This window comes from Xiphophorus hellerii, chromosome 20 (assembly GCF_003331165.1).
Source record: "Xiphophorus hellerii strain 12219 chromosome 20, Xiphophorus_hellerii-4.1, whole genome shotgun sequence".
NCBI lineage: Eukaryota > Metazoa > Chordata > Actinopteri > Cyprinodontiformes > Poeciliidae > Xiphophorus > Xiphophorus hellerii.
Genome location: NC_045691.1, coordinates 32,122,171 through 32,135,965, shown reverse-complemented (window position 1 = coordinate 32,135,965; position 13,795 = coordinate 32,122,171). Strand labels below are relative to the sequence as shown.

The 13,795-nt window shown below is 41.6% G+C and overlaps 1 protein-coding gene across 1 annotated transcript in view; it reads left to right on the top strand.

The window, feature by feature from the left end:
• Positions 1 to 8,334, top strand: part of LOC116710720 (lysine-specific demethylase phf2-like) — a 33,652-nt gene extending 25,318 nt beyond the window's left edge. The window contains 8 exon segments of the mRNA XM_032549904.1: positions 2,669 to 2,954; positions 2,957 to 2,972; positions 4,959 to 5,039; positions 5,110 to 5,237; positions 5,307 to 5,318; positions 5,320 to 5,466; positions 5,468 to 5,624; positions 6,502 to 8,334. Coding sequence (XP_032405795.1) covers positions 2,669 to 2,954; positions 2,957 to 2,972; positions 4,959 to 5,039; positions 5,110 to 5,237; positions 5,307 to 5,318; positions 5,320 to 5,466; positions 5,468 to 5,624; positions 6,502 to 6,590 — 916 coding nt within the window. The 3' untranslated portion in view covers positions 6,591 to 8,334.
• Positions 8,335 to 13,795: the final 5,461 nt, after the last annotated feature.

Sequence of the window (13,795 nt, the reverse complement as noted above, 5' to 3'; positions counted from 1 at the left end):
TTTCCAGAGGTCATGAAAGGTCAACCAGCCCCCCCTCTTCCCCCCAACTTCTTCAAATCAGACAAAATTGGTGTCAATCAGCTCGACTACGTTTACGCAGCAAACATTTTCATTTGTGCCGCTTTGGCTTTGAAGACATTAAAAGAAGTTTTAAGGTCAAAAGGTCAATCCCCCTCTCCCCCAACAGTGCTTAAATCAAACAACATTTATGTCAAACATTTGTTCTAAGTTTGTGCAGACAAGAAAAATGTTTCTCTGGAAACTTTTATTAATATCTTTGAGATGTTTGTGCCTTTTGAAGCACAAATATTTGACACCAATTTGGTTTTAAGAAGGCGGGGGGATGGGGGCGGGGCAACTTCACTCAGGTTCACATGAAACCCCCATTGCCCCACCCTTCTCCTGGGCAGTACCGCATGCACAGCATTAATCTCTTAATGGACCCCCTGAGACCCTCTTTCTTCTCAGCAAATGAATTTCTGGCCTCTTTAATGGGCCGAGTCTCTGACAAACAAACGAGCCGCTCTGTGATCGAATAAAAAAGTTGAGTTTTCTCATTTTTTCTTGGAGCTGAAAGGCAACAGGCGGTTTACAAATACTCCGTCAGCAGTTTGTGTTAAATCAGTGTTTGCAATCCCGTCCCACCACTAATCTATCAAGGCCTCCAGGGCTCCAGGCGCTTCCTTCTGCCTCACTCTGTTTGCTGTTTCCCTTCACCTCTTGATGGTCTATTTCCACCACACTGAAAGCTACAAATGAGGAATGAAAGAGAGAACAAAACATTGTTGAAATAATGTTCATTTTTCGGAAAGTTTCTGTGCTTTGAACAGGGGCTGAAACGATTACCGGGTATTATCGGGATGGTTTGATAGTGGATTTGTCATGTCGGTCGCTGACTGGACTTAATGCGTTTCGTTTATGTTCAGATTCCGACTTTCATGTTCAAAACCGCATATTTACACGCAGTGCAGAAAAAGACATGTAACTGTTATGACTAAAGTTTTTTTTATCTAGTTCCATTAGAATAAAAAAAAAAAAATCAATTTGCCAAAACAAGAGAGACAGACTGTCATCTTGGCATGGCACCGTAAAAACACACGTACCGTGTACGTTTTGTTTGGTTGTAGTTTTTTTTTGTTTGTTTTTTTTACGTTTCAGTCTTAATGTACAGCACTTCGGCCACCCAAGCAGTTTTTGAAATAAAGCTATAGGATAACATTGATTGATTGATAAGAATTGTCCCTCCTTAATGGCAATTGTTCCATTGTTGGTCATATGAAATGATAATAACCAGTCCTGTACCTACATGGTTGTGAATGACCATAATTGGTCATTTCCTTTGACCAATTATGGAATGGTCATAAATGCAAGTCTGAGAACATCATCGCAATCATGAGGGAGGCTGGTGGCAGTATCATCTTGTATCAAGGTGTGGTGTGTGTGTGTGTGTGTGGGTGTGTGGGTGTGCGTGCGTGTGTGTGCGGGTGTGTGTGTGTGTGTATGTGTCAGGAAAATGGGGACCATGTGTCAGGAAAATGGTCCCCATTTTCCTGACACATACTACGTTGTGGGGACCCACTGCTCCTCACTGAAAGGAGAGGAGCAGTGTGGGGACCAAAGCCTGGTCCCCACAAGGGGAAACGCTGTTTTTGGGTCAGGGATCAGATTTAGGACTAAGGTGTGAATTGAGTTTTGGTTAGGGTTAGGGTAAGAGTGGGGTTTAGGCTGTAGAAATGAATGGAAGTCAATGGAAAGTCCCCACAAAGACAGCCACACAAACATGTGTGAGTGAAGAAGCCTACACACTCCTCCAGTTCCTCGTCAGAAGCAGAGGTGGGCAGAGTACCAAAAAATTGTACTGAAGTAACACTACTTCAGCATATATTTACTCAAGTAAATGTAAAAGGTAGCCATCTAAGAAACTTTTCAATTAAGAGTAAAAATAAAGTTTACTCAAGTACTGAGTAACTGATCAAATTATCAGTCATTTAATATTTAGAAATTACCTCATCAGACAGACCAAAACATAAATTTTGTTGAAATTATGGTATTTTAAGGACCAAAATGACAATAATTCATATAAGTAACAAAAATAAAACAAATCCGGCAGAAATATGTTTTTTTTTTAATGAATCAGTTTCTATCATTATAAAACTTAAGAAACTTTAACAAAACTGCAGGTGCGTGTCTCTGTCTGGTGAATTTTTGGTTAAAACATGTTTGTTCTTCATTCAGTGGGTCGAGAATCCAGAAATTTTACCCAAGATAATAATAAAATTACCCAAGTAAAAGTTTTTTGTTTTTAAAAAAAAAAAAAAGTTACTCAAATAAATGTAGCTGAGTAAAAGTAGCTAGTTCTGACTCTGATCAGGAGGAATGGGACAAAATTCCAGCAAACTACAGTGACAAGCCTGTTAAAGGAAACCCACAACACAGAACCCAAATCATAGTTTAATCTACTAAACATCTCTCTCTCTCTCATTATTCTCATATTTAACAAACAAAACAAACATGGTAATAGATCTAAAATTGGAACAGTTTAATACAATTTTATGATATACAGTAAGCAGGTTGCCTGTCTTTTTGTACATCTGGTTTCAGATGGCATTTTTCTTGATGCCAGTTGACATGTAACGGGTTGTTCTGTTCGGCGCTCATTCCCCTGCAGCCAGCCGCCTGCGTCTCCCAGCACACAGGAGGCCATCCAGGGCATGCTGTCCATGGCCAACCTGTCCTCCTCGGAGACCCTGGAGCAGCCGTGGAGCAACAGCCAGTCAAAGAGCAACTCGCACGGCTCGCAGGCGTACAAGAAGAGCGGCGCGGGAGCCGGCGGGAGCAGCAACAGCAAGCGGCCCACCAAGAGGCTCCCGAAGAAACCCCGAAAAAGCAGCAGCATCGAGAGCCTGGACTATGACGACGACGAGCAGGATCACATGGATGCATGTTTCAAAGACTCAAAGACTCCGACTACGGTAAGCAGAAGAAAAATGTCCCTCTTTTCACCGACGTAGATTTAAATATGGTGAAATGTTAAAGTTGGCTTTATTTTTGAAAAATCAACACTGCTCTGGGTACTGTGCCGTGCTCTGCGCTCAGGAGGAGTCTCCAGAGAAACTGGAGACGATGCTTCGAAGTAGAGGGAGAGGAAACACTGCAAAAACACAACATCTAGTTTCTAGTGCAAATATTTTAGTGCACTTGAAATAAGACAAACTAACTTATAACATGAAAAAATTACCTTTTTAGCCAAATAATCTGTCAATGGAACTAAAATGGAATTTTTTTCATCAATTTTAAGGAAATTTGGCTGCGTTCACACTGCAACCTGAAATGACCCAATTCCAATTTTTTTGCCTTAACGCAACCTGTATCTGATCTCTTCATGACAGTCTGAACAACACAAGTCGGATTTATTTCGAATGCGACCCAGGCCACTTGGGTGTCCGATTCAAATGTGACCTAACGTCCAGGTCGCAATCATCCGATCTGACCGTCACTGATACTCAACAAATGTCACTATTCTGCTTCATGATACGGGCAAGTGGAAAGAAAAACAACAACCATGACGGACTGTAACGAGGGTTAAGTTGTTAATATGCAGCTCTGGTTGGCAACAACTTCAAAATCGTAAGATGCTCCACTGTTATCATCCATGTTTACTTCCACAAACACTGAGCACTTCTTCTTCTTATGGCGGTTAACAAAACACTGAGAACATTGACGTTATTGCGCCCTCTGCGCATGCGGGACACTTCCAGGTCGTTTGCCCACTGGAGATCACATACAGGTTTGCATATGTTTGGAAGTAATGAAACGGTCCACGGCAAAAAAAAAAATAATAAAAAAATCCGATTTGACAAAAATCGGAATTGGGGTCACTTAAGGCTGCAGTGTGAAAACGAACTCTGATATTTTGCTGAAAATAACTTGTTAGTTCCGTCTTATTTCAAGTGTACTAAATATTTGCACTAGCAACTGGACAAAAATGACTAGTGATTTTACAGTGGCTGCTTGTGGAGCGAATAGACAGCAGCTCTGACGTCAAATTGATATTTATTACAACAAAAGCTCAAATAATTACATTCCCTGGTTGAATTTTTTCTTTTGCTGATGCTAACAGGTGCCGCTAAAAACCAAACCGATTCCCGATGAATGGGCCTGTGGCTCTTTTACTTCTTACCATCTTGTAGCCCGTTTCATTTGGAGCGGTTGATCGGAGCTAATGTTTATTCTTCTGGGTTGTTTCCAAACGTTCTCCATCGCGTCGCCCGGCTTTTCTTTGTGAAGCCCTTCCAAGCGCAGCTGTTTGAACCGAGCGCGCTTGTTAAGAAGCCCATTAACACTCGTTGCGAACTGTTGTTTTACTTGCTTTTGAAACTCCTAATTAGAGTCTAATTAGTTGTTCGTAGCACGAACATTCCTGCTGTGTAAATCCCGGGGCCGGCCGGAGCTGCTCTGCCTCTGTAAACAAGGCCATTCTTTATCTTGATCACCCAGTTATCAGATATTTAAGTCTAGATTGGGATGATCGTGCCGAGAGCGGGGCTGAGAGCGGGAAGCGGCCAACAGCTGGCCACACGCTGTCCTGCAGGCCAACCGCTGGAAATATCTTCCATGTTAGAAAACACAACCGAACGAGGAACCGTCTTGTTTTTCGTTGTCTTCTTCTTTTTCTTTGTTTGCTGATATTTGTTGTCTTGACAAGCGAAACATTACATTGGCCTGTAAACAATGTAATGTTGCAAACCAACATTACATTGCTGGTCTGTAATGTTTGTTCTATGTGCCCTAGTTTGTAGAAAAAAAAAGGAAAAGAGGTGTAGAAAACCTAAAATAAAGTCAACTTTTTAAGTAAAAAAAAAACAAACAAACAATCTACTGAATGGACTTTAGCTGGCGTCCCGTCAGCAGAGCATCACGCTTGTCATGCAGTCACGCGCTGACCTGTTTGGGTTCAGTGTACCCGTCGTTGGAGTCCGAAGAGGACAATCCCGTTTTCAAATCGAGATCCAAAAAGAGGAAAAGCAGCGACGACACTCGTACAGCCCGACAGGTAAGCGCCGCGCCGTCGTGCCACTCTTGTAACCTCACGCTTCCGAGTCCTAAAAGCGCTGTTGTTGCAGCGCGGGGTCGGACCCCTCGGTACCACTCGGCACGAGCGACCGGCGAGAGAAGGAGCCCGCGTGGCTTCGATCGAAACGGGGCTGGCCGCCGCCGCGGCCAAGCTGTCTCACCAGGTAGGCACCCCGGAGCGCTGGACCAGGCGGACGCGCGGTAAGGGTAACCGCGTGTCATGTGTCCTGCAGGAGGAGCAGCAAGAGGACCAAGAAGAAAAAGAAAAGCGGCAAGAAGAAGAGCGCGGCGGCGGAGGAGCCGCCGAAACACTCTCAGGACAGCAGCTCCCCGGACCACAACGCCGACTCGCAGGAAGGCAGCCTGACCGACCACGAGTTCACCACCGGCACCCGCCAAGTCCCCGGGCGGGCCGCAGCCCATGGCGCCGGGGATCTTCCTCAGCCAGAGGCGGCCGTCGGTGTCCTCTCCCAACAACAGCACCAACTCCACGAGCACCAACAGCAGCAGCGCCGCCAGGGCGGACCGACTGGGCCCCGCAGACGCCAAAGGTCCGCAACGCAACTTTTGTCCGTTCTGCGTCAGATTAACAAAATGATTCCTGTAACTTTATGAAAAATATTTGTATTTGAGACTTTGCCGGCATGTGTTTGACGGAGCAGCACACCTGAACCGTTTCTACTAGCTTCTCTCTCTTTAGCTATTAACTCATCGGATTGGAACAACCAAAGTGAACTGGTTGTCTAGTGAATAGAATAGAATAAAACAGGAAAATAGAATGGAGCAGAATGGGATATTAATTGACAACTACTCCATCCAAAGTGTTAAATATTAATAGAACAAATATAATTATAAGCGATAAAATTGTATGTATATATATATATAACAACTATGTAAGTCATTCAGATATGACTGAATATAAGTAAATACATAAATAAATAAAATAACAAGCATGCACATGCAAATGTGTTAATCTCTAAATAATCTACGAATGAGTGCAGAGAAAATTAGATTCAAGTTACTCAGAGTTGTTCATTGTAAAATCTTATCAGCTGCAGGCAGAAATGAAATGAAGAGGAATTCAGTCGAGGTCGGACTGCTGAGGATTTCAAACTGGACCCGATCCATGGTGATTCTGGCTCCTAAAACCAAGATTGTTTCACTTCTTATAAGATAATTTACCTATGTTATTATAAAATAATCTGCCAATGGAACTAGAACTTTTTTTCATCAATATTAAGGAACTATTCACTTAAAACAAGCTCATAAACCTTGCTGAAAAGTTACTTGTAAGTTTTCTCTTATTTCAAGTGTACCAAGATATTTTCACTAGAAACTAGACTAAGAATACTTGGTAAAATTCTGTGTTTTTGGTGGTGTAGCTGGACATCCAAACTCATTTCCCGTCGTTTCTCCTTCTCTCCACAGCTAAGCGGCTAAAGAAAGGCATGGCGACGGCCAAACAGAGACTGGGAAAGATCCTAAAGATCCATCGAAACGGAAAGCTCCTCCTGTAGCACGCAGCAGCAGCAGGCCGTTAATGGACTGGGCCGGTTGACCGACTGGCCGGTTGACCGACTGGGCCTCGTCCCAGACTCGCAACCTGCTCACTAACAAAAAGTCAACAAGAGGAGAATTAGGAAAAAATAAAAAAATAAACTGAAACGACGCAGGAGCGGAGGAAAATCATGCATTTTTCAATTTCTAAGAAGAACATCACTCAGATAGGTTTTTGCCTCTACTTATACTTTATAACTTTCAGATATTAAAGTGTACAGAAGCTATTATAAATATTTTTTAAGAGAACATGTCTCATTTTACTACAGCTGTCATTTTATCAGGGGTTGCTCAATAGAAGTACATTGCAGTCATTCCAAGATTTGCGAAAGTATCCCCTGCATGTGTATGAGTTGCATGCGTGCTTCGGGTCGGGGGTCGGCGGAGTAGAGGGGTTCGGGAGGTGTGCGGGGGAGGGAGGGGCTCCTACCCACGGATGCAGCTTATCATTGTCAGACTGAGCCGGAATCTTCCTGGAGCGTCGGATCGGATCAGCACCGACCCCAAGCAGCATTTATGCCTTCACAGCCACACTTACCGTTCGCAGAGCACTATCAGCGCCGCCACTTATTTATTCTAGTTCGAGTCGTTAGGTAGGAAAACGGAAACCAACGACTGTAAAGCACAAAGCACACCGAGTCCGGACGTTTCTCCAACGTGAACGTAGATCGACGCACATCGGCGGACCGGACCAGGGGAACCAGGGAGGTGGGGGGGGGGGAAGCGGAGGAACCGGGACGCGACGCGGGAACACGACGATGAGCCTCATCCCCGACAGAGACGCAGTCACACGGGGATACTTTCTCTCTTCCTTTGCTTCCACAGGCAGCACAGCACACTTTCCACTTGTTTCTGTGTTTTTTGTTTTGTTTTAATGGCTCCACTGTATAGAATGTAGCTTTGTACATAGCCTTTTAAGTTTTTGTATCTTTTTTTTTTATTATTTTTTTGCCTCCCACTTAATTCTACATTTTTACTTTTTTTTGTTATACATATATAATTTAATTTGAAAAGTATCTATGTATGTATATGAATTTCCGATATTGTCCTCCTTTTCCGCCTCTCCGGTCATCAGTGCTGCCTTGGGAAACAACAGAAGGAATTAGCCGACATGTTTATCGTCATATGGCCTTACATACACAAAGCTAACTGTATTGTGATTCTGTTTGAGCGAGAAGTGAAGCTTTGAGGAGAAAAAACTGTAGAAAAGAAGAAAAAAAACAAACAAAGTTTCTATGACCAGCCACTTGTCCGACTTCTAGTATCCTGAAGGTTTCAGAATTATTTTACTAGCACCTTGTGAAGTGTTTCTGTGTCAGTGATGTAATTTATTAATGTTTGTAGCTTTTTTATACTTGTACAATTCTTAAGAGGTTTTGCTTTTGGATATATATCATCAAAGTTGTGAAACGACCCTTTAATTTGTTTGTTTTTTTTCCATGTTGCGGTGCGTGTCGGAGGCGTCGCACTAGAGCTCGCCGGTCGCCCTCCGCCCCGTCCCGCCAGACGTGTGTCACGTGTTCCTGCAGCGGCGTCCATCGCGTCTCCACCGGGACGTTCTCTCTCCTCTCGTCCTCTCAGCAATTACTTTTTTTTTCCCTTTGAGGTTTTTAATTTGTACAGTACATGTGTTGCTTTGTCGTGATTTATTTTTGTATGTCTGACTCATTAAATGCATCCACTGTGCCCCAGCAGTGAATCATACTTGCTCTTACTGTCTTCCTTGCTGTTTCACCTCAGTAATGTTACAGATGTTTGTTTTTTTTTTTTGGTTTGTTTGTTTTTATACTTGAAGTTTTTTTGTAGTTTGATGTTTTCTGCTTCACTTTCCTAAGATGTGGAATATTTTCAAACTCCAGGAGCTTACAGACATGTTGCTGAGTGATATTGTTGGTGACATGTCTTTCTCCCATACGACTAGCAGTGCAGCAATTTTTGCAGTTTTCTGGCCAGTCGATGATTACCGGTCTTTAAAAAGCCTGACCGGCCGATTCCGATTTTGGCCGATACCAATTTTATTTTTGTCTGAAGTGCCACTAAATATAGCAAGAAAGTCGGCAACAGTGGGGCGACTATTGTTAACTGCCAACGTGCAGATATGACCTGGTGAGCCGATCTGTGTGTCAGACCTCTAATGAGAGAACAGAAGAGGACAGAGTTCATTTTTAGACCTTTGATAAGATCGGCTTCATATGTAAGTATCGAGCGATCTCCCAAAATTAATGAAATCGGCACCAATAAATCGGCCGGCCAACAAATCGATGCACCCCTAGTTCAGAGGTCGGATCTGTTGCCTGATCAGAGGAACCGTTTTCTCCAAGGTCGTGGTCGGATGCTAAGTATTCCCAGAGTTTGGTTGAAGGGTAATTTGTTTTCTTTGCCGGATACTTGAGAGAATTGTTGAAGGAACAGCTGGATGTCATCTGCATAACAGTTGAGATATTCTGAAGATATTCCAAGTGGGCCCGGAAGACAGCCATGAGTTCCCTCACACGTTAAGACCAGTTGGAGTCTTGACATGTGGTGGTTTATAACTGAGTCTCTAACTCGCAATGAAATCACCAAAATAAATGAATTGAGGCTTGACTCTGACTTAGGATCAAATTCTTAGGATTTGACTTGGATTTAAGAAAAAGTTGCTTTTAAATCTGATTTACATGGAACCTGAAGGCTCTGAAAATAGTTCCAAAGATCTGGACTAAACTATGCAGTTTGCTGATTAAGACGGTGGACTGACAATGTCAAAGGTTTCTAAAACACCTAACGAGACTCAAACGGTATCTTTCACAGTGATTGCAGCCATCATGGTGTCACTGGGCGCTTTGAGCAAAGCTAAAGGAATCTGTTGAATGCATTTTATGAAAACCAGATTGGTATTTATTTATTTATTGCATTGATCTTGAAGAAATTAGGGTGTTTTTCTTTGTAAGATGTTTTTAAAATAGCTCTAACTTAGAATCAGGCCTGTAATTAATTAGCTGGAAGGAGTCTAAGAAGTTTTTCTTAATACCAGGTTGATAACATCATATTGTCACCTTTTTAAAATAATACCCTAAATCACTACTTGACAAAAAAAAAAAATAGGAAGGTGGCAATATTTAAAAGGGGAAGGGGAGAACAACCGGTTCATGTTGGTCAACAGAATCAGCCAAGATAATAAAACTATGAAGCTCTTCAAGTCTGGTTCGTCCCTGAGTCCAATTCCCAGATGTCTGAAGGTCATGGCTACAGACAGGGATGAGTGGCATGGGAATGACCATCCATCACACTGTCCAGGATGGAGACGGGTTCTGTGTGCTGGAGACGAACGGGTTTTGACGTGAAAGGTCTAAATCAACAACAGAACAAAAGATGAAGACCTTGTGAAGATGCCAGCTGGAAAGAAAAAGACGGGAGTCATTATCCAAAGTGAAACATGTCCTGTACCGACGTGGGGTGAAAGGTCACTCAGAGAGGAAGAAGGTGTTCTCCTAAAGCATAACGTATTTTGTGAGTGGATTCAGAGACTCGCACCTTGTGCTGTTGAGGTCGTGTTCTGATTAAATGTTAGTTGAAGCGTTTGGCAGTAAGTTACACTGAGCCGGAAAACGAGGGAAGTTTGTAACCCTGGCAACACCGTCCCAACTGTGAAGGGCAAAGTTCCAGTCAACTGAGAGACGTTTGTGGCAGAAACCAGAGTTGGGTAGTAACTAGTTACATTTACTCAATTACATGTACTTGATCAGCTTTTTGTGGGGGAAAAAAGTATTTTTAGGGGCATTTTTTACTGTGCTGTACTTTTTACTTGAGAAATTTTATCATGAAGTATTTCTGCTCTAACTTGAGTAAAATTTCTGGATTCTCTACCCACTGAATGAAGAACAAACAGGTTTTAACCAAAAATTCTGTTTTGTTTTTTTTATTTATTTTAAAAAATTGAAAAAAATTATTTTGCCTGATTTTTTGTTTTTTATGTTACTTATATGAATTATTGTGACTTTGGTCCTTAAAATACTAGAATTTCCACTTAACTTTATATTTCCGTCCACCTGTTGATGTAATTAACATTAAATGATTGATAATTTGATCAGTTACTCAGTACTTGAGTAAATAGAAATAATTTTGAAGGAGCTACATCAGGATAGCTCTCATCTATTGTAACAACAAACAGTGCAAAAAGCATTATTGTGGACTTTCATACACTGTGTACATAAATAGTTTCAGCTCTCTCTCTCTATATATATGGTAGTTATATTGACTGAAATTTCCTTTGCAAAACTGTAACCCTATTAGGTGAATGTCTGTTATGGTGCATCACCTTGCTATTGGCCTAATTCAATCATGAAGTCAGACAGGCAGAACTCTTGGCCACTAGATGGAGCCCAAGAAATATTTGAGCAAAGCCTGATAAAGGCATAAATAAACCACTTTGCAGCTCAATCACGTTATTAAAAAGGTGTTTGCAGTTTCATTGTGGAAAGGAAAAAAATGTTACTTTGGGGTGTTAATTTAAGGTATTTTCAATATTTCTCAATTTGAAAAAAACATTGAGAAACAACTTCTGTCTCAAAAATCTCAAAACTGATCCTCAACAAAAGAAAAGATCTATTTTATTGAATATGACTGGAAAGTCATAACCCGCCATCCAGACTGCATCTGTGTAAAAGTGGATTAAAAAAAGACAAAGTTTCGTCCTTTTCTTCTTTTTTTTTTCAAAGTAAAAGACTTTCCTAAATATAAAACCAGCTCACAGCCCCGTTGTGTTTTCACCCCTCTAAAGCTTTTAAGACATTCTGATCGTTTCTTATATTTCATTTACGATCACATCCAGGTTTTAATCTCTGGGACGGAAGAAAAAGTTTTAGCAGCAGATGCCGAAATAACTTCGTGGAGTGAAAGAAAATTAGGAACAGCACAACGACTTCAATTTGAGTCTGAAACCTAAATAAGTCAATTATCTCCCCATTTGTGTAATTTAAGATGCATTACACTAATAGGGAAGTTATTTCTTGCATTCATCACAGTGCTGCCTTTTAATTCCACACTAATAACACATCTGGACACAGTTGATGGCGCAAAAATAAAGCAGGCGGTGATCTTCATGGGAATTTATTTCTCCATGATCGTGCGTCTCTGTTGGCGGGAGTGTGAGTGTGTGACGCAGCAAGGACGCTAAAGGTCATGACCCTGCTTCCACTGTGCTTAGCATCAAAGTGGGTTCTTGTCATTAGCTAACGGTGCTGCGACGAGTCACACGACTTGTAAAGGCTCAACAAGCTGATAAGGAAGGCTGGTTCTATTTTATGGTACCTCTGGCGATCATGATGCTTGAGTGTACATCACACCCCTAAGCATGGATGTAAACAGTAACAGACCTTTCTGCAGACACCGTCCTCCATGGACATCGACTCCGGAATTTCCATTCAGGAGTTTTTAGCCATTTGAAAATCTTAGTAGGTATTTTGTGAAGAACATTGTACGTCATGTGACTACTTCAATGAGAGCTGAATTTGACGTTTCAGATGAAGTACCGGAGCACATTTAGCTTGACGCAGAAGAAGATGTTAGTACTGTGGAGGACATCCTGCCTTGTTCTGGTACCAAAAGAGTTTATCAGTCAATCTAAAGTGAGTCTAGTCCCATTAATGTGACTTCACACATGAAAACTGCTGTTGATGTAAAGCTGTAGATATACCCCCAAATGACTTGGTGTGATTGCTTTTCCAAGACACACTTAAATTTACTGTTGTACTCTTGTGTTTTGATACATGAAGTGATGTATTATATATTGCATTTTATATATTAGAACAACCTGCAGTTGTGAGCTTACAGTACTGCTGGCTTCGGTGAACTCCAGTCAGACAGATGAGCCAAAAACAGACGGATGGATCGATAAAAGCGAGCTCCAGAGAGTCGGAGGAATCAAACGTGTTTCTCTCTGTACCCTGAACTCACTCAGTTTTATTGCCATCTAATGACTTCTTGAAACATAGCCTTTAAAAAGAGAAATGGGGAAAAAACAGCATGAAGCTAAACAGCTAGAGTCTATGAAGAAATGAAAATATAAAAACACATTTGAGGACTTCAAACTAAGACTGGTCAGTCATCTCCACTGGGTAAAAAAAAAAAAAAAGAAACCAGAGACATCTTGCTGGTGAGCCAACATGCAACAAGTCAAGCTAGTGGGTCCTGGTCCAACATGGAGGTGAGGAAGGCCAGTCAGGCAGCAGAAACACATCCTCAGTCAGAAACCCTTCCTTAATTAGAGCTGCAGCCAAACTGAGTTTATTATAGAAATTTTCTCCTGGGGCTGTCAGAAAGTACAAGAAGCACATGTAATTACCGTGGCAACACACCCATCAGACACCAGAACGCCGCAGTCTGAGGCTGAACGTCTCCGTGTGTTGGTGAAGGGTTTGACAAGTCGTGTTAGCAGGAACCCTCAGACTGCCGGGCTCATTACAGAAACTTCTACATGTGTCTGACCAGGCCCAGTTTCATTTTGGGAGTCTCAGAAAAGTTTTAGCGGTTAAAAGCTTCCTCGGGTGGAATTACAAGACAACTTAAAGGCTGAAGCGACTGTACAAACAAGCCGAAAATCTCTTCCTGCTACTACAGCTTGCACTTATTTAACAAGGCCATCCAGCTGTGTGTTTTCATCACTTGGAAGTGTATACTGACAACAAAAACATATCTGGTTAATGGAGGATAAAATTACATGAGACTTTCAAAAATTGTAAAAAAAAAAAAAAAAAAGCACTTAAAAACAGAGTTTATATTTGCGTTTTTGCACGCAATGAGTCCATGTGCATTATGAAAGGTACAGGGCAGCTGGCAAATGTTTACATATATGATGAATAATTTGAGCTCTATTTGAGTTGTAAGTTGTGTTTTTTAATTCTTTGTTTTAAAACAATTTTGTATACTTATACAAAAACCCAAACCCTATAAAGAAGGAAGGGTTAGAGATCAACAAGAAAGCCTGCTAGCAGAACCTGCAGTGCTCTGTTTATGAAGTAATAACAGACGCTGCCGTTTATGGATTGATTTTAAAGTTGTTGAGCAATTTGAGCCGTCAATACTGTCACCAGATCATAACAAGAGGAAAAAAGCTAAGGAAAATATCACAAATAGTAATTATCTTTTGTGGAGCGTTGACAGCAACTTCTGTAGAGAAATCTGTTTG